Consider the following 20,437-nt stretch of genomic DNA (forward strand, 5'->3'; position numbering starts at 1 on the left):
GATCAACAACTGCACGCATACTTGCTCTCTCCCGCCGTCGTGACCGTGGGCCATGTCTCGTAAGCGCTCTACGGCATCGCCAATGCCGCCAGCGACCAGCACCGGCCTCGAGCTGGCTCTCGCCGCGCCTCTCGCATCCTCATCTCACCAACTCACGGTCCCGGCCTCGGCGCTCCCGACAAAGCCCAACAAGGCGACCCAGCGGGCTGTCCCTGCGTTCTTGAACAAGCTGTACAGGTGAGCAAGAGCGCAACTCGTCCCGAGGATGTGTTGTCCTTGGCTGGCGGGGTCGAAGCTCGGAGGTGGGATGCGAAGGCAGCTTGTACGCGTCTGGCTGGCCTGTTGTTTCGATGGAAGCTCGGAAGGAGCTTCTTGAGCGAGGTCCGAACGCTTCCCGCAATCCAGGAAGCGATTCCACCTCGAACAACACCTTCTGACGTTATGCCTTCCCGAAACTCGAACAGCATGGTATCGGACCCAGAGACGGACGACCTGATCCGATGGAGCGAGGACGGCGACTCGTTCTTTGGTGCGTCGCAAATTGACCGAATCGAGCCGACGCGAGCTAACCTCGTCGACTTCCGCCAGTCCCCTCTGCCGACCGGTTCGGACGCGAGTTGCTGCCCCGCTTCTTCAAGCATTCGAACTTCGGGTCCTTTGTGCGGCAGCTGAACATGTACGGGTTCCACAAGGTGCGCAAGCGGAAGCGCCTTCGATTGAGGAGCATATGGAGATTGACTTTCAGCACCTCTCCGCGGCACGACATCGTCACAGGTCCCGCACATCCAACAAGGTGTGCTGAAGAAGGACAGCAACGAGGAGGCGGACATGCGTGCGTTCTCAGCTTGTCCTCGCTTTGCATTCCCGCTCACAAGCTCTCGTTCGCAGTCGAATTCTCCAATCCACATTTTATCCGCGGCCAACCCGACTTGCTCAACATGATCAAGCGCCAGAAAGCCGGCAAGGCGGACGCAGCCGCCGCCCTCGCAGGTGAAGGCTCAAACTCGGCGCTCGACATCCCCACACTCCTGACCGACCTCGCTGCAATCCGGAAACACCAAACCGCCATCAGCGCCGACTTGAAGGACTTGCAGGCGCGCAATCATGCGTTGTGGCAGGAGGCGCTTACGAGTCGCGAGAAGCACAAGAAGCAGGAGGAGACGATCAACAAGATCTTGCGATTCCTGGCGGGCGTCTTTGGCGGTCAAGTGTTGGATGCGGGACAGGGAACGGCGGTGGGTGCGGTTGGGAACGGAGGCACAAGCGGAGGGACGGTCGGAGCGAGCGCCTCGCCTGGGCGAAGTACGGATGTCAACGCGAACGGGGTCGTCCTGATGCCGAAGAGCAGGCTGCTGTTGATGGACGTCAAGGAGCGACAACAAGAGCGCGCGGCGGCGCTCAAGGAGTTGGACGGAGACGAGGACGACGAGATTGAGGAGATTCCGCTGCTCAAGACGACGGAGGACGACGACGACTTGCCGACCATCTCCAGCTGTGCGTGCAAGCTTTCGCAACCTTATTGCGGATCTAAACTGACCTCGTAGCGCTCGCAGCGCTCATAGCTTCAGCCCCAACAGCGAACATGGGAACCCTCTCTCGCGCCTCTTCTTCCGCCACGCCCTTTTCGCATAAGAACCGCTTCGCCGCCATCCCTTCTCCCTCTCCCGCTCCTTCAGCGACGCCAGGCGCCAGCTCGTCCCTCATCGATCCAGCACAATATAACCTCTCCCCCGAAGCGCTCAATGCGTTGCTCGCAGCTGCCGGCAACAACCCCGACGCGCTGTCGAGCTTCCTCACCTCGGATCGGAGTCCTGCGGCTTCGGCGGCTTCGACTTCGCTCGCCCTCGCTGCGCCAACTTCGAACCCGTTCGCCATGCTCAGCTCGGCAACACCCACTCCTTCCTCTTCCCCCTCTTCCTCCCTTCTCCCCTTCGCGCCGACAGCCACCTCCAACCCTCTCGACCTTCCTCTCGCATCTACCTCTACCGCACCCACCCTCTCGCCCTCGTTCGCCTCCGCCTTTGCCGAAAACAACGACGCGCTCACGTCCGTCCTGAGCGAGAAGGCCAACATTGACCAGCGCACAGCGGCGCTCGAGTCGCAGATCTCGAAGCTGTTGCAGCACTTGCCCGAGGACGCGAGGGAGCAGGTCGAGTCGGACTTGCCATTGCCGGAGGGGTCGGACCCGAATGACTGGGCGGGCGTCAACTGGTCGAGCTATGTGGGAGAGGGCGGAGCGGTCGACTTTGACAAGATGCTGGCGCAGTTAAGCGAGATGTGTGCGTCCTGATCCGCTTCGTGTCCAGCGAGTTCCCCCAAGCTGACAGCTCTCGCTTTCCGCGAATAGCTGGCGGTGCCTCGCCTTCCGCCTCAACCTCTGCACTTCCCGCCATCGACTACGCAGACTACCTCAATCCCGACGCAGCTGTCACATCCGGCGCAATCGACCCCGCGCTCTACGCCGAAACGTTCCCCTCCACCTCGACTTCGACTGCGACATCCACCCTCTCTGCCCTTCCCTTCCAGCTGCCCTTCTCTATCACATCGCCTGCCGGAACCGGATCAGACCAGATGGGCTCGCCCGCGTCGACCGTCACGCCCGAGAGCGCGAGTGCGGCCAGTACGCCTGCAGCGGATGGAGCAGCAGCAGGTCGCGGTGGCGCCTCTTCTCGCGGCAAGAAGCGGAAGAGCGATGCGCTCGGGGCGCAGTCGCCTGCCGCCAGCGAAGGAGGGGCGGCGAGTCCTGAAGAAGCTGCAGCGGGAACGAGGAAGAGCGTAAGGCGGAGGAAAGCTTGAGCGGTCTTGCGGGTCGTTTGGCGAGGCTTGTCAAGGATGTGCTGCGGCGGGATGTGGAAGATTCGCTTTGCATGGGCTAGTTTAACTGTTGCTATCCACCTGTTTTCTTCTGCTCCGCTCTCGCTCTGTTGTGGCTGTCTCGCCAGGTCGCCGGGTGACTGCCGATGCGGAGAACAGTCGGAGACCAGCAAGCACGCCCTCAGGAAGAGCGGAGACCGGTCCAGGTCAAAGGCTACTCAAGCTCGCCGAGGGTAATGAGCGAGAAGAGAGGGGGCGAGCTCCAGTTTCTCGACGCCGAGCGGGTCTCGCATTGAGGAGATAAGTTACTAGCGCAGATAGAGTCGCTGTTAGCATAGTTACGAGCAAACCTGAGTGAGGCGAAGTGAGAATAGAGGAGCGAGGCCGCAGCGACAACCGCTCGTACTGTACGCATTCGTTCCAGGGGGCCGGGTCAAAGCCGGCTTCAGCAAGTCGTCCAACCAGGCATGCTGTAAGATGTGCAAGCGCTCTCGTACGCATGCAGAGGAGGAGGACGGTCGCCAGCAAGCCTCCTCCTTGGCCTTCTCAAGCCGCGAAGAACGGGCTCTCTCGCCACGCTCAGTGCTCACGAGGAGTCCGCAGGCGCATTAGGTACTACCATGAAGTGGCCTAGTACGCGGGCGGCGTGTGATAGGAGCAGTACACTTGCGAGCGGAGAGCCGGAGCAATCGTAAGTAGCCAGGGGTTGAGACAATGCAGTGCTCGCTCCCGCTAACTTATTTGTTCATACGCCGAAGTGGCAACGCCACCGTGTGCGAACGAGAAGGGCGGAGCAAGTAGTGCGAGCGAAGGAGTGGACCGAAAGTTCTTCGCACCGTACCTCCTTCCCAGAGCGGCGGCGAAGTTGTCGACGGCGTTGCCAGCCGGACGTCGGAACAGGTTCGCCACCGTACGCTGCGTGGAACCCCGGGAGATGTTGATCTCCCTCGTGGCGATCCGGCTCGAGATGGCTCGACCTTGCCTCGAGCAGAATCGCCCAAGCCGGACGCGGCGGGACCGTCGTCTTTCCCCTTTGCGCCGCTTCGCCGCTCCGCTTCTCACATACAAGCACCCTCGACTTTCTCGCGCGGACTTCACCGGGCCCTGGTGAAGCCTGGTGGAGTTCCGCCGCTCGCCTCCCCTTCCCTTCGTTCTGCGTTCTTCCTCCCGCTCTTCCATCCTTTGCTTCTCTCTTCCGCTCGGCTTGCGCGGTGCTTCGTTGCATCGTCTCCTTTCGCCGACCCACGGTTCACAGTCGCCGATAAGATGGGCTTCGCTCCGTCACCGGCTTCTCTCGCCTCCCTCAGCCCGCTTCTTCACTCCCAGTACATTCTTCTTGAGGAGATTGGCGTCGGCGGGACTGGGTTCTGCCTCAAGGTGCAGCGAAGAACGGACGGCGCGGTGTTTGCGGCGAAGTTGATCGCGAAGACCCGTCTCTCCAAGTCGTCCCTCATCCGCACATCGAGCTGGGGCGCGGTACCGCCAGGTTTCCAGCCGGATGTCGATGGTCTACTCGTCGTGCCGCTCGAGGCGTACGTCTTGCGCAAGGTCGACCACCCTGGCGTTTGCGGTTTCGTCGACCTCTTCGCCGACTCGCAGTTCTTCTACCTTGTGAGGCTCCTCTTTCTGATGCGCGCTCCCCTCTTCACTAGCACTGACCGCTCCTCGCAACGCAGATCATGGAACACCACGGCACCTCATGGCGGTCGGACGACGCTTCTTCGTCTCTCCCTCCTTCTCCACCCATCACTCCTCCTTCCCGTCACCTCCCACTCGACTCTTCCGACATTCCTCAGCTCGCTCTCGCGCCGCCTGCTCGACCAGCACCTCCACCCATGCTTCGCCGCTCGTCCTCCGACCTCTTCGACTGCACCGAGCGGCATCGCCGTTTTGGCGAAGTTCTCGCCCGCTTCATTTTCTGCCAGATCGTCGCAACTGTATGTGACTTGGCTCGCATTGGGATCATGCACCGCGACATCAAGGACGAGAACGTGACGGTCGAGGAGGGGAGCTGGAAGGTGCGTTCACGGGCCTCCTCTGGTCCTCGGGCGCAGCAGCTCACTCTTCCACGATGTGCGCAGGTCAAGCTTGTCGACTTTGGCTCAGCGGTCCTGTTCAACCCTGCCGGGCCCGTGCCTATACAGAATGAGAGTGCGTCGTCTTTCGCAGATCCCTCTTCCTGCTCTCAAGCTGACAGGAACTTGTCCCTCAGAACGCTTCCACGGCACCTGCACCTACGCTGCGCCCGAAGTCTTCGCCGGTCGAGCCTACGCCATGCCACCCGCCGAGGTCTGGTCACTCGGAGTTCTCCTTCACGTTCTCCTCACCGGCGAACTCCCCTTCAACTCGCCGGCCGACGCGATGGCAGGTCGTCGGCGACACACAAAGGCGGTTCTCTCAGCGCCGGCTGTCGACGTGTTGGACCGGTGTATGGCGGTGAGGGCGGAGGAGCGGATCTCGCTGGACGAGCTTCTTGCGCATCCCTGGGTTTGCGGGCAGTACCTTCAGTGAAGCATGTCGTTGATGGAAGTATGGGCATTAGCATGTTGTTATCGTTATCGCATAAGTACACGACGTTGTCCCTCGTCGACTGAGTCGCCGTCTGAGAAGGTTGGAGGAGGTGATTCAGAGCGACCAGCACACAACGCTGCAGGGAGACAGCAACTTCCTCCTGCTTGCTGCAAATGAAGAACGTTCTGCCCAGCTTCGCCCAGGTCGGACGCAACACCTCGTCGAATCGAGGAGGCGGACAAAATGATGTTGGGCTAATAGGTATATAGATTGCAAAAGACAGCCAGCTCACAACAGCGGGCGAGATAGTATAGTGGTTAGTACAGCTGGTTCTGACGCAGTCGTTTCCAGCTAACCTGGGTTCGATCCCCAGTCACGCCTTACCTTTTGCCCTCGTCGCCTACCTGCAATGGAAGCGGACAAGTGCTTTCTCTTTTGCCGCTCGCAGCTGCCAAGCCGTGACGAAGAAGCTGCCTTACAGCGACCGTGCTCGACAGACCTCTCAAGCCGCGCGCAAGACGAGCGCGTTGTGAGCAGATGAGCGAATCCAAAATGCGATGCGGACAGTAACCAAGAGACCGGTGAGCACGAGAGGCAGTACAACAACACAACAAATCTTGCGACAGACCCGCAGTTCTCCCTCGCACCGTCACTCATGTCTTCGTCGCTTCACCCACTGTGACCCGCTCCTGTCAAATCCGCCTCCGCCTTCAACTCGCACTTCAGCACTTCTTCCGCTCCGCACTTATCCTACGCTAGGACTCGCCCAGCACGATGCGCTCAAAGAGCTCCTCCAGCTCGCGCTGTTCTTGCTCGTCAACGGGCGGCAGAGGCGGTAGCGATGGGAGGTTGTAGTGTGCGGGAGTGGGCGAGTCTTCGGGCAGTGCGAGGAGAGAAGAGCGAGAAGGGGAGGTGGATGGAGAGTTGGGAGAGTCGGGAGGAGGGAGAGGTTGGCTGAGTTGCGAGGGCTGCGAGACGGGACGTCAGCCTGGTACGCTGATTGTGCGTGAAAGCGATATACCTTTGTGAGCGAGCTGAATGTGTCCGCTTTGCTGAGAGACGTCGCCTTTCGTCGCGCTCGACCAGGTGTCGGCGGTGCGGACTAAGGTACAAACAACGGGAGAGTGGTCAGCGTGAAGTTCCGGCAGACAGACGCTAGTGATTGCACGCACCTTCGCGCTGGCCTGCAGCTTCTCAATGAACGTCTGCGTGACAGCACCGCTCCGAGCAGGCGTCGAAGGCTGCACGAAACCCCCTTCATCAGCCCGACCTTCGCAAAGCACACCTCTGCCGCGACGCACCGGCTGCTCCTTCAAAGCCTTTTGCAATCTCTCCCACTCATCTACCTTCACTGCGTTCAGCCAGCCGGGCAGCAGAACGAACAAGTGGTGTTCGACGAATGCCTGGACAGTTCGGAGGGCGAGCGATTGTTCTTCGTACGAGGAAGAGAGGGGATCGCGGGAGATGAAGAAGGTGAGCTTGTGCGAGGGGATGAGGGAGGGGACGGCGGAGAGGAGGCGGGTTAAGGTGAGGTGGTCTGCGAGATGGAGGTTAGCGAGGAGCTTCGGTGTCAAGAAGGGATGCGTACAAAAGCCGGCTTGCACCTTGAAGTTGGTGTAGATCTAGCGGAGAAGCGCCGTCAGAGCGCTACTTCCTTCAGAGAGATTGGCCGTCACGCACAAACCCTCGACTCTTGCCCGAGTACTTGACCTCGACGACCTCCCACAAGACGAGACGTTCTCCCTCCTCTCCCTTGCGCTTGACCTCCTCAAAGCGTATCAGGTCCGGCCTAAAGACGCCGAAGCGGATCCCAGGCGCCGCCCATTTCCGCTGGACGTACTCCTCCGTCCACTCGACGCTATCGAGCAGTCCAGGCGAGACGTAGACGGGCTTGCCGGTCTTGCGCGTCTGTTGCATAGCTTTGCGGGCAACAGCGGGCAGGGATGCGAAGTCTTTGTGGCGGAGGAGCTGGCCGCGCTGTTTGAGCGAGCGCTTGATCGTCTGTTCGGCGAGGACACCGCGAGAGATGGCGTCGAGAGGGACGAAGCGCTGTCGCGCTTCGTCTGACAAAGGATCTGGCGACTCGGCGTCTGCATTGGGCGAATCGTGCGTCGTTGCGGTGAGGATCGACGGAAGGGTCGAAGTCGACGCGGCGGCGCTACTCCTCCTCGTCCCGTCCGAGTACGTCTCCTCCTCTCCGTCAAGCAAGAGTTCCAACGGCTTGAAGCGCGAAAGCATCCCCATGAGCCACTCCTCGCGGAACAAGTCGACCCTGTCCTGCCTCGACGACTCCTTGCCCGTCCTGCCGTCCTCCTCCCACGACGAGTTGAGGTCGGCGAGCAGGGTCGCGAAAGCAGATATCGTGACTGCTGTCGAGCACTGCATCGAGTGCCTCGAGCGGATGTCGACGAGCGATGCCGGGCGAGGAGCAGAGGGAGGGAGAGAAGGGCCCGCTGTCCCGCTCCTCGCGGGTGTGTGCATGATCGAAGCGCGTCGCTAGCTCTGTCTGCCTTGTGTGAGCATGCCTGGCACCGTCTCGGACCCGCTGGAGGATGTCGCGGGTGCAGCCAGACGCGAAGAGGCCAGTCGACGTCGGTTGTTGCTGGACACACCCTCCGCCATCTCGCTACGAGCTCGTTCTTGCACCCAGAGTGCTCTGCTGTGACTGTCTTGATCGCTGGCCACCACGAGCCACCCACCCGTTGCACGCGCTCGCCGCCACGGCTTCATCAGCACAGTCCCCGAGATCCTCGCCAAGGCATCGGCTCGCGTCCATCAAACAGGTGCGCCGCAGAGACCCTCGGTAACCGAAGCGACACACACTGACACACTGGTCCCGCAGATGACCAAGCGAAAGAGCGCCGGCGCGAGTCCTGCGACGTCTCCGCTGTCCAAAGGCCTCCCGACCGTTGGCAGCATGGTGCGTGCCACACAGCGCCTCGCGGGACTGTGTGTGCGGGCTGACAGGGTGTTCGCATCGTACAGGACGCGGCTACCTACCTCTCGCAGCTCCAGTCGCGCGATTCGGCGGCGTCGCCCTCGCGCACCTCGAGCCTCATCTCGTACGGCACAGGCTCGACCATGCATGGCAGGGACCGCTCTGGCTCGGACGCCGGGCGCTCAGACTCGTCGGGTGACTCGGAGCAGAGCACGCGATCGTCGACCTGGCGCGGCGTCGGCAGCCTCATGCCCACCCCTTCACACATCTCGGCCACTCGGCCGCCGACGACTTCGTTCGACGTCGACTTCATCCCCAATCCTCAGGACCCCTACTCGCTCCGCCACTCTGAGTACGGCTACGACCTCGACCCGGCACACCGCACCATCTCGCAACATACCCCCGGCGTCAGCCTCAAGGCGAGCGAGGAGGAGCCGTCCGTCTGGGTCTACCTGCAGACCTACCTCAGCTGTGAGTGCGGCCCGAGAACCTGGTACTAGCGCTCTTACTGACATCAGGCTCCCGCAGATGCCATCCTGATCGTCATCGGCCACATCCGCGACTACGTCGGCAAGCGACTCTTCCCCGCCTCGTACTCGCACCTCCGACCAAGCCACGGCTACGCCCCTCTCTTCTCCGATTTTGATTCGTTCTACACCCGTCGCCTCAAGCTCCGCCTCGAAGACTGCTTCGCCCGACCCGTCACTGGCGTCGCAGCCCGTACGGCCACCCTGATCGACCGCACCCCGACCGACTTCTTCGCCGACTTTGTCTTCACGGGCGAGACGACGCAAGCGCTCAACGTCTCGTCGTACAACTACCTCGGTTTCGCCCAGTCGCGCGGACCTTGCGCCGACGAGGCCGAGACGATCGTCCGCGACATGGGCGTCTCGCTCACCGGCTCGCGCAACGACGTCGGCACGTCGACGCTGCACGTCCAAGCCGAGCGTCTCGTCGCCCGCTTCCTCGAAGTCGAAGACTCGATGATCGTGTCGATGGGTTTCGCAACCAACTCGACGACCCTGCCCGCGCTCATGTGCAAAGGGTGCCTCATCATCTCGGACGAGCTCAACCACTCTTCGATCCGCTTTGGTGCGCGTTTGTCTGGCGCTATGGTCAGGCAGTACAAGCACAACGACATGGAGGACCTCGAGAACCTTTTGCGCGAGTGCATCAGTCAGGGCCAGCCGCGCACCCACCGCCCGTGGAAGAAGATTCTCCTCATCGTCGAAGGCCTGTACTCGATGGAGGGAACGCTCGTCGACCTGCCGCGCATCCTCGAGCTCAAGGACGTCTACAAGGTGCGTCTCAATCGCTCTTCCCTTAACTCGCTCGTCCTGACTCGGCTTGCCCCGTGCAGTTCTACCTCTACGTCGACGAGGCGCACTCGATTGGGGCTCTCGGACCTCGCGGACGCGGCGTTTGCGACTACTTTGGCATCGACCCGCGACGGGTCGACATCCTCATGGGCACCTTTACCAAGTGTCCGTCCCGCTTCCCCCGTTCTCTCTCCTCCTTTCATTGACAGATTCGGCTGCTACAGCCTTTGGCGCGGCCGGCGGCTACATTGCCGGGTCTCACGAGCTCATCTCCGCCCTCCGCCTGACCTCTCACGCCCAAAACTATGCCGAATCGATGTCGCCCCCGGTCCTCGCGCAAATCGTCACCTCGATGGGCTCGATCATGGGACCCGAAGCGGTCAAGCTCGTTCCGGCGCTGCAAAAGTTGCCCCTCGAAGTCATGGACGGCCGAGATGGACAAGATCGGTTGCGCCGCCTCGCGTTCAACTGTCGGTACCTTAGCAATGGACTCCGCAAGTTGGGGTTCATCGTCTATGGTCATCAAGACAGCCCGATCGTGCCCCTCCTCATCTTTGCGCCTGCGTGAGTCTCGCCTTCCTTCTCGACGAAGAACGGACGCTGACAAGGTCGTTCACGCAGCAAAATGGGTCTCTTCAGTCGCATGATGCTCGAGCGGTACAAGATCATCGTCGTCGTCGTCGCTTACCCTGCGTGAGTGCCGAGTTCTTGGCCTCCTATACCGGACCGTCGACTGACTTGTTCTCGCTCTCCTCTCCTTCTCTGCGCCTTTCTCAACCCTGCAGCACGCCGCTCGTGTCGTCCCGCGTGAGGTTCTGTTTGTCCGCGGCACAGCACGTTTTTCTCCTCCTTTTTCGCAGTCGCCTCCCATACTTACCCGCTCTTATCTCCTCGTGCAGCACGAAGGCAGACCTCGACCGTATCCTGAGGGCGACAGACGACATCGGCGGTATCCTCGGCCTCAAGCTCTCGCCGCACGGCAAGCACTACAACATCGAGGAAGTCATCGCGAACGGCGTCGAGGAGGTTCGGGAATCTGAGCGACGCTACGAGCGCGCCGTCGCAGCATACGAGCATGCTTAGAATGGTTCCTGGCCTGTCCTGTCCTTCCTCTCGTTCATTTTGCATAGACTCGTCTTGCGACTCCCCCATATTCCCCTTTCGACTTTCTTTCCCTCCACGACGTTCTTTTCGTCCTTCTTCTTAAGCCGGTCTTAGCATCAGCCCGATTGTTTAGCTTTCTTGTTATCGCGCCCTCTCTCCATCCTTGGTACATCTAGTCTCCTTGTAATCGGTACGCCCGGCGGAAGGGCATTCATCGCGCACCACACTCGCTCTCAGCGCGAGCGACGTCAACAACCTGTGTCGCGCTACAAGGACAACAAGCGGCGGGACCCGCCAGCCCTTGCTCAAAACTGGCCACCCCCAATCACCAACCCAAACGCCTCGCCCAAGCCCTTCGTCTCCAAGAAATCCCTCACCTCGCCCATCTCTCCCCGGTTTCCGCGCTGCCCTGTACGAGGGATGAGCGAGGTGATCTCGTCCATTGTGGTGAAGATGCGGTGGGCTGTTGGGTCGGTGGAGGGAGTGGAAGAGGGGAGGAGAGGTGTGCGGTAGCGTTCGGAGATCTGCATGAGCGAGGTGTTAGTGAGGGAAGGGCAGAAGAGGGAGGGAGGGAGACGAACCTTCTTCTGGAAGGAGGGAATGTCGGCCTGTTTGATGCGGGCGGTCAGCGCACGAAGAGAACGGCGGGAAGCGAGCAAGTCCTACCCAGCTCTTGGCCTTGATCTCCGCCAGGTAGGTCTGCACGTTGCTCTCCGTCCCTTCGAGGCAGAGCAAGGCCGGCTTGCCTGCGAAAACGACAAAGACGCTTCAGTTTCGCTCTGAAGCTGTTCTCAAACGACACGCGCGACGCACCCGCCAACACGAACCCCGTCAAGCCGTACTCGGGCGCCCAGTTGACGATGTCGTCTCGCTTTTCCCGCGTCGAGAGCGACGGGAACCACAACCACACGCGGAACTCTGGCTCGTCCGCCTTCGTCGGGGTATCTGTCGGTGTCGGTTCCGACGAGAGGGGTATCACGCTGGCGACTTTGTCTCGAAGAAAGTCGATTGTATGGAGGAGCAGGTCGGTGTTGGACGTAAAGGTCGAAGGGTTGCAGGAAGGAAGGGAAGCAGCGAGTCCGTCGTGCGTTGTTCGTGACATCCACGGGGGCTGCTGTAATCGAATCGTCGCTGCAGGTGATCCGTCGGCGAGGGTATGCGCAAAGTCGAGCGGTTTCGTGAGAGGGAGGCGGATCGCGAGGACGAGGGTGTGGATCGAGGCAGGGTTGGCGGCACTCGTCACTTCGAGGGTCACGGTGAACGCGATGTCGTTCGTAGGCAGTACATCGTCCCTCCCAACCTCCATGTCTCCGCCGTAGGGTGTGTGACCCTCTGTAATCCATCTCCGGAGCGACGGGAGGATCACGGCTGTCTCCTCCTCCAGTTCGAGTTCGCCTGGCAAGGGAAAGAGACTCTGCGCAAGATCAAACGACTCTAGCTGGAGTGCGAGCAGCTCGAGCGGCAGCAGCGGTGCCATTTGGATGTATGCTCCACCCGAGGACGAACCCGTCGCGCGACTTCGCGGCTTGACCTCGTTCCCCTCACTTCGGCCTCGACGAATGACGATGGTAGGGCTGTTTGAGGGCAGCAGCGTGCTCGACGAGGGCTGCTGGGCTGTGCGCTGTCGACCGAATCGCTCCCGGACCGCGCCTCTTCGTCCCGCAACTTTTGCTCGCTCGCTCGCTTTCGACGAAGCTGGAGCGCTTCTTGCAGCGACGGCGTATCCCCAGGATACCTTCGACTACGCTCAGACGCCTTTACCTTAGAGATCGCCCTTCCCGACCACTTCCTCCCGACCCTCTGCCCTCCTTCAACCGCCCATCGCGCCCGGACACAGCTCTTTCGTTCGAGGTTGACCTCTCACAGTCAACTCCATCGAACGAGGCTGATTCCCACCAGGAAAGGCGCAAGAGGAACCTTGCGGAGTCTCGTCTCTTTTATCGTCCTTGTGTGCCGACGGTCTTCCAGGGCGCACGAGGAGGGATTCGACGAGCTACAGCGATGCTTTGGCTGGACGGTGCAGCAGGACTGCCGGCGGACCGCGCTTCCCGCTGATGAGGATCCGCCGGCTCTCGAGATGCTGCTGTCGCCGCGCCTTCTTCGCCAAGTGCTTGTCGCGAGCTTGTGCCAGGTTGCTGCCAGGCGTGCGACGAGCCAGTCTCTCTCACTATTTAACGCTAGAGAGTGCCAAACGCTGGGATATGTTCACCGCGACCGCTACTCAAGCCGCGTCTTCTCCAAATCTAAGCTACATGCTCCTCCCTGGGCATACTCCTGCTCAGATCCCCGACGTCTTTGCCGCGCCCTTGTCACCCTTGAGCGACGCAACACCCTGATTGAACTCGTTGATGCCCTTCTGCGCAACAGATTCCTCGCCCCGCGCAGATTCACGCGACTCGACCGTTCCTTGCGGGCGGCCGGCAATCTGTGCGCTCCGCACGTCAGCTGCGGGTCAAAAGGGAAACTGGGAAACGCCGCAACGCACGCCGTCGCCGACACCGTCCAAAGCAGAGTTGATAGTCCCACGAATCGCCTCTCCCGCTCCATGAATCGCTCCGAACGCTCCGCTGATGCGTCCAGCGATCGATGCGCGAGTGGTGTCGGTAGCGGGTGTTGCAGTCGACGCAGACGTCGCAGGAGTCGAGTGGTCGACGGGAGCAGGATGGTGAGGAGGAGGAGGGTAGGAAGTGGTCGTCGTCGCAGCAGGGGACGAAGAGAAGGGGGTTGCGGTGTCGGTAACGGCGAAGTCGCTTCAGTCAGCACGGAAGAACAAGTCACCCTGCCGTCCCTTCCACTCGCTCTCGAGGTTTGAACTCACCGCGACTTCTCTCCTGCCTCGGTTCCGACGCGGTTCGATTCGTTGGCTGCGGTGAGAGTCGTCAGCGGTATCCTGTAGCTGGCGTGTGGCTCCACTCACTGGCCATGCTGTTCACTCGAATGGCTGGTGGACGAGGTCCTATCCCGACGTCACCTCCGGACGAGTCCAGCTTCGGCAAAGCCCCTGTCTGCTCGACGACGAGTGAAGGGGATATCTCCTTGGACGAACGAGCGAGTGAAGAAGTTGTGCAATACGAGTACAGTACAGCCAGTGACGAGGGTAGGGTATCCAGCGGAAGCGAGTGTCTGAAGGGAGGGAAGCGGATCTACAACGGCAAACGGGTTCTAAGGCGATGCAATACGAGCACGAGAGGACCACGACGAAACTACATGGCGTAACCGCCGACCGAGGCATAAGACGGCTGATGCTGGTGCGAGGGCGAGAACGAGTGCTGGCCGGGAGGAGGCGACGTCGCGGGCGACTGCGAGGCGCTGTGGAAGCTGTCGCCCGTCGCGCTCGACGCCTCGCTCCGCCACTGCCTGTGAGCCGCTTCGAGCGGCGAGCGAGCGAAGAGGTCCGCCTCGGTCACGGGCGGCACGCCCTGCGCGACCCACTGCGAGTCGCGGTGGTTCGCATAGTCGAGGACATCAAACTCGCCCGACTCGCTCGTGACGTGGTGCGAGCTGGGCTGCGAGCTGAGGCGCGAGACGTACGACTCGCGAGGAGTGGCGTCGTCGACGCGGATGGCGGGCACGCCGGCGGGTGAGGAGGTCATGGGCGGCGAGCCGAGCGGCGTCGAGGTGGCCGAGGCGTAAGGGGGAGACGATGCGTAAGAGGAGGGACCGAAGGGCGAGGGAGGGGCAGGCGTGTGAAGCGAGCGAGGAGAGTGAGGAGAGTAAGGTGAATGAGGCGAGTGCGAACCGGTTTGCGGCGTGACTGGCGAGCGAGGGACAGGTGTGATGCTCTCCCATGGTGTAGTCGGCTCCGAGTCGAGCGTCTGAGCGGAGAAAGTCCGCTCGCGCAGCTGAACCGGCGCCGCCTTATCCGTCGACTGGACGAGCGGGAGGTGCTCGCGCGTCTCGACGCCGTGCGTCGGCTCGATAGGCAGGAAGCCGCCCGACTGACCCGCCTCGAGATCGCCGCGAGGTTGACCGGGTCCACAGGTACCGAGGACTTGCATCTCGCGAACGACGTCCGAGTCGATCGGGAAGTAGGTCGAGCGGATGTACTTCCACAAGTAACGTGGGCCGATGGCGATGACTTGAACGATGAGGATCGACGTCCAGAAGTTGAGAGTGCCGTACAGGTCTATGCGTGCGTAACGAGGTCAGCGAGAAGGAGCGGGAGGAAGGCAGGACAACTGGTCACGCACAAACGACCTCGCCCTGGAAGAAAAAGGTCGGGAACTGCGAGTAGATGGCGATCCAGACGTGAAAGGCGAGCGTCGAGCCGATGATGATGACGAAGACCATCCAGGTCCAATAGCGGATGTGCAGGCCGACGAAGAGGTTGGCGGCGGTGACGGCGCAGGCGGCGACGGTCGTGCCCAGTTCCCAAATCGAAAAGTCGTGGCCCGTGACGGACAGGGTCGATGACCAGGAGTAGACGAAGTAAGGAACGCCGAACGCGATGACCGACTGGTACAGCCCATCGAGCATGAACCCGAAGAACTTGCCGCGCGTCCACTCCTTGCCGAGGATGCCGCGCCGGTACAGCTGGGGAAAGGCAAGTGCCGTCTTGGCGTGCACGTCCTGGTCGAAGATGCCGAGGACGGCGACGGGGAGCGAGGTGAAGACGAGACTGAAGAGCATGAGGAGCGTGTACTCGTAGAGGTAGGTCGAGTCGAAGCTGGCGGGTGCTTAGAGGGTCAGCATTGTCGACAAAACTACAACTCGTAGCGGGAAGGACGCACTTGCAGAAGAACTGGAAGATGAAGAGGGTGAGGGTCCAGACGATGTTCTTGTAGAAGAAGTTGGCGTGCATGTCGGCGACGCGGATGTAGCACCACCGGCCGTGGACGAGGAGGAGCTTGGTGAGGTAGCGGAACTGCCCGACCGCGTAGTCGGCCGACATCGACGCCTGCGCGCCCTCGAGACCGGCGATGCCAACGCCGATATGCGCCTCCTGGATCATGGCGACGTCGTTGGCGCCTGCGAAACGTGCGCATCAGTATTGACGGAAGAGGGAAGAGAGCGGAGCACACACACCATCTCCGATAGCCAGGGTCATTGCGTTCTTGCCGTCCTTGACGAGCTTGACCGTGAGCGCCTTCTGGCTTGGCGAGACGCGGCAGCAGACGACGGCGTTGCACTGGGTCGTGAGTTCGAGGAACATCGGCTTGAGGGCGTTGTCGAGGGCGTGACGGAGAGTTTCGCCGTCGATGACAACCGCAAAGCCGTCGGCTTTGACGGCGCCCGTGATCTTCTCGCCGTGGACGTCCGTGTCGAGCTGGGCTAGACCACTGCGACTCCGGTTGACCTTGTCGAGGGCGGCCCCAATCTGGGCGCGAGTTCCCTCCTCCGACTCGGCAGATATGATGATCTGCGGCGTGGGCCGTCAGCGGGACGCTTCAAGGCAAAGGTACACACTACGCACAATCTCCATCTCGTTCGTTAGCAGGTTGCAGCTGAAGCCGATCTCGATGGCGGTCTGCAGCTTGTCGCCTGCAAAGATACAGAAGGTGGGGTGAGCTGACGGCAAGAACGCAACGAGGAGAAGGCGCGAACACACCCGTCAGGATCCACAGCTTGATGCCGGCCTTGTGTAGCTGAGCGATCGCCTCGGGCACGCCGACCTGCAGCTTGTCCTCGAGCGCCGTCGCACCAAGAATCGTCAAGTCGTGCTCGACCAGCTCACATGCCCGCTCGATCGCCTCCTCGCGGTCCTCGATGGCCGCGCAAGCCTTGTCGTACTGCTTGCTCCAGCTCTGAAACTCTTCCTCCGACAAGTAACGGCTCGAGATGCAGAGCGTCCGCAGGCCGGCATTCGCAAAGTCTTCAAGCTGCTTCGACGTCGTGTCGATGACGGATTGGTCGTGGTCGTCTCGCAAACGCTGGTAGATGACGCTGTCGGCGCCCTTGCAGATGAGGAGGATGCGCTTTTCGGGCGTGCGGACAATCGAGCTCATGCGCTTGCGAGCCGAGTTGAAGGCGAGGGTGCGGAGAGGGACGTATCTTTCTGGCTGGCCGAGGACTTCGAGCGAGATCTCCTGGTTCGTGCGGTGGAGGAACACGAAGCCTGCGTCTCGAGCGGCCGAAACGAGCGCCGCCTCATCGGGCGACTCGGCCTTGTACTCGAGGATGTCGGGATTCGACTCGTCAGGTCGCTCCGTCAAGACGGTGTGGCAGACTGCGAGTGCCCGCCAGAAGTCGACGAGGCGTTGATGCTGCTCAGTCCCCCGGGCGACAAGCTGGTCCGCCATCGGCGGCGAGATGAGCGTGACCTTGTCGTCCTGGAGGTAGCGGTTCTTGAAGCCGCCGCGGAGCGTCCGAACCATCTGCTCCTTGCGCTGCGTGAGGTGCTCGACGTTCTGCGCCGGGTCGACCGCCGACGTATCCCGCCCTTCTCGCCTCGCCGCGCCGAGCATCGCCTCCGTGATGCCCTCGCCGTACGAGACGCCTCCGACTGCGCACTTCTGGAACTCCATGACGTTCTGCGTCAGGGTGCCGGTCTTGTCGGAGAAGATGTACTCGATCTGACCGAGGTCGTCGCTGATGTTCCACGTCTTGGGCACGCAAGGGTGGTCGAGCGGTTCGTAGTACATGTCGATGTCCTGGTAGATGAAGAACGCCTGGATCGTCTTGACGAGCTCGACCGTGATGACAAGCGAGATCGGGACGATGTTCTGGAAGAGGATGAGGGTTGCGCTGCGTGAAGGAATCACGTTAGCGGCGGCAATCAGCTTGCGAGAGTGCACGCGAGACTCACCCGAACGTGATGAGCCCGTTGACGGCCGCGTAGCTCGAGTACTCTCCGCCAGGCTCGTAATACTGTGCTGACCGGCCAGACTGGTTGTCATAGATACCTCCACCGATCGCGCAACCGACGCACAGCGCGACGAGGACGAAGAAGTTGACCAAGACGTTGAAGTTCGTTTCCTTCTCGATCTTGGACCGCTTCGAAGGCGTCTCGCCTGCGCAACGAGTCGTCAGCAGCTGCGGGCGGCGGTCCATTCGATTGAGCGCACCTTGGTTGAGCATGATCTTGGTGTCTGCGCCGGTGAAAACGACGAGGCCGATCACCCACTTCGTGTTGCGGAGGGCGCAACCTCGAAGCAAGAGCTCGTTGATCGTGACCGCCTCCTGAGAGGTGGAAGACCGAGTCAGCAGGCAATCATGTTTGGAAAGAAACGCGACTCGCCTGCATCTCCTCGCCCTGATCCCGCGTCCGACCCTCGATGATCGGATGCTCGAGTCCCAGCTTCTCCTCCCTCGACCGCCACCGCAGCACACCGTTGTACGAGTACAGGTTTGCATGCGGCGGCTCGCTGTCGACCCAGAACCGCGCATGCTCGACGTCCTCCTCGTTCGCGATGCCCATCGTCGCTTTTAGCGCCTTACGAGGTTTCAGGTTCGTCTCGCCGTCAAGGTTTTTCGTCTCGACGTAGCAGACCCCGTCCGAGTCGGACGTCGCGAGGACGGCGATGTCGGCAGGAATTTGGTCGTTCTCCTTCAGTAGGACGATGTCGCCGACCTCAAGCTTCTTCCACAACGTGCGCTCCCACTTGGCCGTGCCGGGTGTCGCATGTTCATACGAGACAACATCGCTGCTCGAGCGCTTCGAGCGGGTGGAGCGGCCGAGGGCGGAAGGAGGATAGCTGGGATCGGTCGAGGGAGTCGTTTCGAGCGTGTAAGAGCGGAGTAGTCGAGGCGGATACGAGGCTTGACCGGTGCCATATGCGAGACTGTCGACTGTGTAGGTCGAATCGGCCTTGCCAGCGGGTACCATCGTCGAAGCCGAACTGTCGCCCCTCGCCCTTGCGCCAGGACCTGCAATCTGGATCGATTCGCCGCCGAGCGTCATGCTCGACTCGGCCGCTCCAGGCTGCTCGGCGTAGAGGAAGCCAACGTCGTAGCTGCCCTCCTTCTCGCGCAACTTCCGCACGCCCTTCGAGACGCGGTGGTTCGGATTCGGTCTCCGCCAGAACGCCCACCACGGCCTGTCTTCCTCCGGCACGTTCACGTTTGTCCAGTCTCCTAATCGCGTCACAGCCGAGTTATTGACTTCGTTGTCAAGCGCGTGTCGACGGAGATCTTCGACACCGTCTTTGATGCCGGTGATGCAGAGGATGGCGACGAGAGGAAGCATGGCGACTTGGGGAGAGGCGGCGCCGAAGATGGGGAAGACCTGGAGAACGACGAGGCCAAGGAAGTAGACATTGGCGATGCGGCGGAACTGCTCGGTCAAGTTCTGCGAGAGAGAGATCGTCAGCACAGCACACTTCGTAAGATCTTCAAATTAGTTCTGCGACACACCTTCGGCACGAACGACAGCAAGGTGTACTTGCTCGTCCGGACCTTGTTCCGCTCGTACCCTCGAGGATCCGTCAAGACACCCTCGACGTTAACATAGACGACCCGCCGTCCCTTCTCCTTCTTGTCCTTCTTCAGCCAGCCCTTCCCGCTCGTACCACCGTCCTGCTTCTCCTGCCGGCGCGCAGATTCTTCCGCTTCGGCCGCTGCCGCAAGCCTCGTCAATCTACGCTCGACGTTCGCCCGCTCCTCGTCGTCCATCTCGGCAGCCATTCCTCCCTCTTCCGACTGCGCTGCATGTCCATCATGACTCTCCGGCTCCTCAGATATCCGCCGTTTCCGTCGACCAAAGATCGTCCGCCGAGGCTTGAGTGCAGACCCGCTCTCTGCCTTCTTCTGCCGCCGAGACGCGAAGCGTTTGAACCGCCGTCGGTCTTCCTCCTCGTTTGTGACGTTGATCGAGTCAGCAGCGGTTCGGACGACTCGTAGACCTGCACGGCGGGGCGGACGAAGGGTGGAGGTCGCAGAGAAGGTGGGTTGGAAGGCAAGGAGAGAATGCGTAGGGATGCACTGGGTCAGCGCCTTGTACTACCTATCCTACTGCACACCGTGTGCCGCGTATGTGCCCTCGCAAGCCATCCACTGAACCGAAGCGAGTCCGGAAGTTTCGCGGAAGAATCCGCCCATCCTCCCGCAACAGGCATCGCTTCTCCTGCACGTCCTCAGCGAACGAAGGAGACTCACGGAGTTCTGGATCGGTCGCAGGGTCATAGTCGGGGTGCGTAGTGTCGGAGAGGTTCCTCCCATCCGGTGCGAACTGCTCGAGGACGGCCGATTCCGGCCTGCGGCGATCTCGCCCTATCCGCAACATGGACGACATGGCGTCCTCGTCCACTTCGTGCTAGAGCGCGCCCGTCGGCTGCGAGTCGAACGGGAGCGGGAGTGTGGTCGGCTTGGCGGAGGAAGAGGGAGTGTGCGCGGTCTCCCAGGTCGCGGGAAGCGCTGGGGCACCTCCGCAAGCGTCTAGCTAGAGTCTGCACGAGTCTGTCAAGCCAGGCAAGCCACGAAAGCGAGCTGTCGAGCGCGATGTGAGCAAGAGAGAGCTTTCTCATCACTCGGAGACCCTTGCGCGTCCGCCTCTCCTCCCTCGCAGCTTCCTGCGGCTCGCAGTGGACGTGAGTGCTTTGCTTTCAGCTTTACGGACCACGACCGAGCTGCCGCAGCTGTCCCGTGCCGTTCCCGTGCGCTCCCACCTCTTCCTCGTCGCGTTGATCCACGATGCCTCGACGGACGGCCAGCACCCTTGCGGACCCTTACCAAGCGCTGGTATGTGTTTATTGACCGTCAGTTTGGGCACACACGGCCCGCCCGTGTCGCCCTCATCTCCGGAGGGTCCGCGGACACTCCCTTCGTCTCGCTCGAGCCTGCATCCCGCTCTTCGCCCATCTGTACCATTGCTAGA

General features: G+C 61.4%; 7 protein-coding genes across 7 annotated transcripts; 3 read left to right on the forward strand and 4 right to left on the reverse strand.

The window, feature by feature from the left end:
• Nucleotides 1-52: 52 nt before the first annotated feature.
• On the forward strand, nt 53-2,796 carry RHTO_01429 (heat shock transcription factor; the record flags this gene model as incomplete). The annotated part of the gene is made up of 7 exons (XM_016415111.1): nt 53-237; nt 465-529; nt 589-692; nt 775-832; nt 889-1,494; nt 1,554-2,279; nt 2,348-2,796. The coding sequence occupies 7 exons, from the start codon at nt 53-55 to the stop codon at nt 2,794-2,796; spliced, it is 2,193 nt and encodes a 730-aa protein (XP_016272901.1).
• Nucleotides 2,797-4,080: 1,284 nt separating this feature from the next.
• Nucleotides 4,081-5,325, forward strand: RHTO_01430 (serine/threonine protein kinase; the record flags this gene model as incomplete). Its single annotated transcript, XM_016415112.1, has 4 exons — nt 4,081-4,425; nt 4,491-4,832; nt 4,896-4,965; nt 5,027-5,325. 4 exons carry the CDS (start codon nt 4,081-4,083, stop codon nt 5,323-5,325), a joined length of 1,056 nt encoding a protein of 351 aa, XP_016272902.1.
• A 755-nt stretch (nt 5,326-6,080) lies between these two features.
• Nucleotides 6,081-7,806, reverse strand: RHTO_01431 (uncharacterized protein; the record flags this gene model as incomplete). The annotated part of the gene is made up of 6 exons (XM_016415113.1): nt 6,081-6,293; nt 6,347-6,427; nt 6,498-6,566; nt 6,627-6,862; nt 6,914-6,947; nt 7,006-7,806. The coding sequence occupies 6 exons, from the start codon at nt 7,804-7,806 to the stop codon at nt 6,081-6,083; spliced, it is 1,434 nt and encodes a 477-aa protein (XP_016272903.1).
• Nucleotides 7,807-8,167: 361 nt separating this feature from the next.
• On the forward strand, nt 8,168-10,665 carry RHTO_01432 (serine palmitoyltransferase; the record flags this gene model as incomplete). The annotated part of the gene is made up of 8 exons (XM_016415114.1): nt 8,168-8,245; nt 8,311-8,734; nt 8,792-9,564; nt 9,624-9,747; nt 9,807-10,146; nt 10,204-10,275; nt 10,368-10,415; nt 10,482-10,665. 8 exons carry the CDS (start codon nt 8,168-8,170, stop codon nt 10,663-10,665), a joined length of 2,043 nt encoding a protein of 680 aa, XP_016272904.1.
• Nucleotides 10,666-10,991: 326 nt separating this feature from the next.
• On the reverse strand, nt 10,992-12,163 carry RHTO_01433 (DUF1115 domain protein; the record flags this gene model as incomplete). Its single annotated transcript, XM_016415115.1, has 4 exons — nt 10,992-11,210; nt 11,268-11,294; nt 11,353-11,432; nt 11,500-12,163. The coding sequence occupies 4 exons, from the start codon at nt 12,161-12,163 to the stop codon at nt 10,992-10,994; spliced, it is 990 nt and encodes a 329-aa protein (XP_016272905.1).
• An 801-nt stretch (nt 12,164-12,964) lies between these two features.
• Nucleotides 12,965-13,610, reverse strand: RHTO_01434 (uncharacterized protein; the record flags this gene model as incomplete). Its single annotated transcript, XM_016415116.1, has 4 exons — nt 12,965-13,111; nt 13,172-13,436; nt 13,505-13,550; nt 13,604-13,610. The coding sequence occupies 4 exons, from the start codon at nt 13,608-13,610 to the stop codon at nt 12,965-12,967; spliced, it is 465 nt and encodes a 154-aa protein (XP_016272906.1).
• A 279-nt stretch (nt 13,611-13,889) lies between these two features.
• On the reverse strand, nt 13,890-19,855 carry RHTO_01435 (phospholipid-translocating ATPase; the record flags this gene model as incomplete). The annotated part of the gene is made up of 11 exons (XM_016415117.1): nt 13,890-14,812; nt 14,877-15,352; nt 15,417-15,654; nt 15,712-16,045; nt 16,100-16,167; nt 16,235-17,370; nt 17,432-17,636; nt 17,691-17,805; nt 17,855-18,913; nt 18,979-19,466; nt 19,720-19,855. The coding sequence occupies 11 exons, from the start codon at nt 19,853-19,855 to the stop codon at nt 13,890-13,892; spliced, it is 5,178 nt and encodes a 1,725-aa protein (XP_016272907.1).
• Nucleotides 19,856-20,437: the final 582 nt, after the last annotated feature.

Source organism: Rhodotorula toruloides (genome assembly GCF_000320785.1).
Source record: "Rhodotorula toruloides NP11 unplaced genomic scaffold Scaffold13, whole genome shotgun sequence".
NCBI lineage: Eukaryota > Fungi > Basidiomycota > Microbotryomycetes > Sporidiobolales > Sporidiobolaceae > Rhodotorula > Rhodotorula toruloides.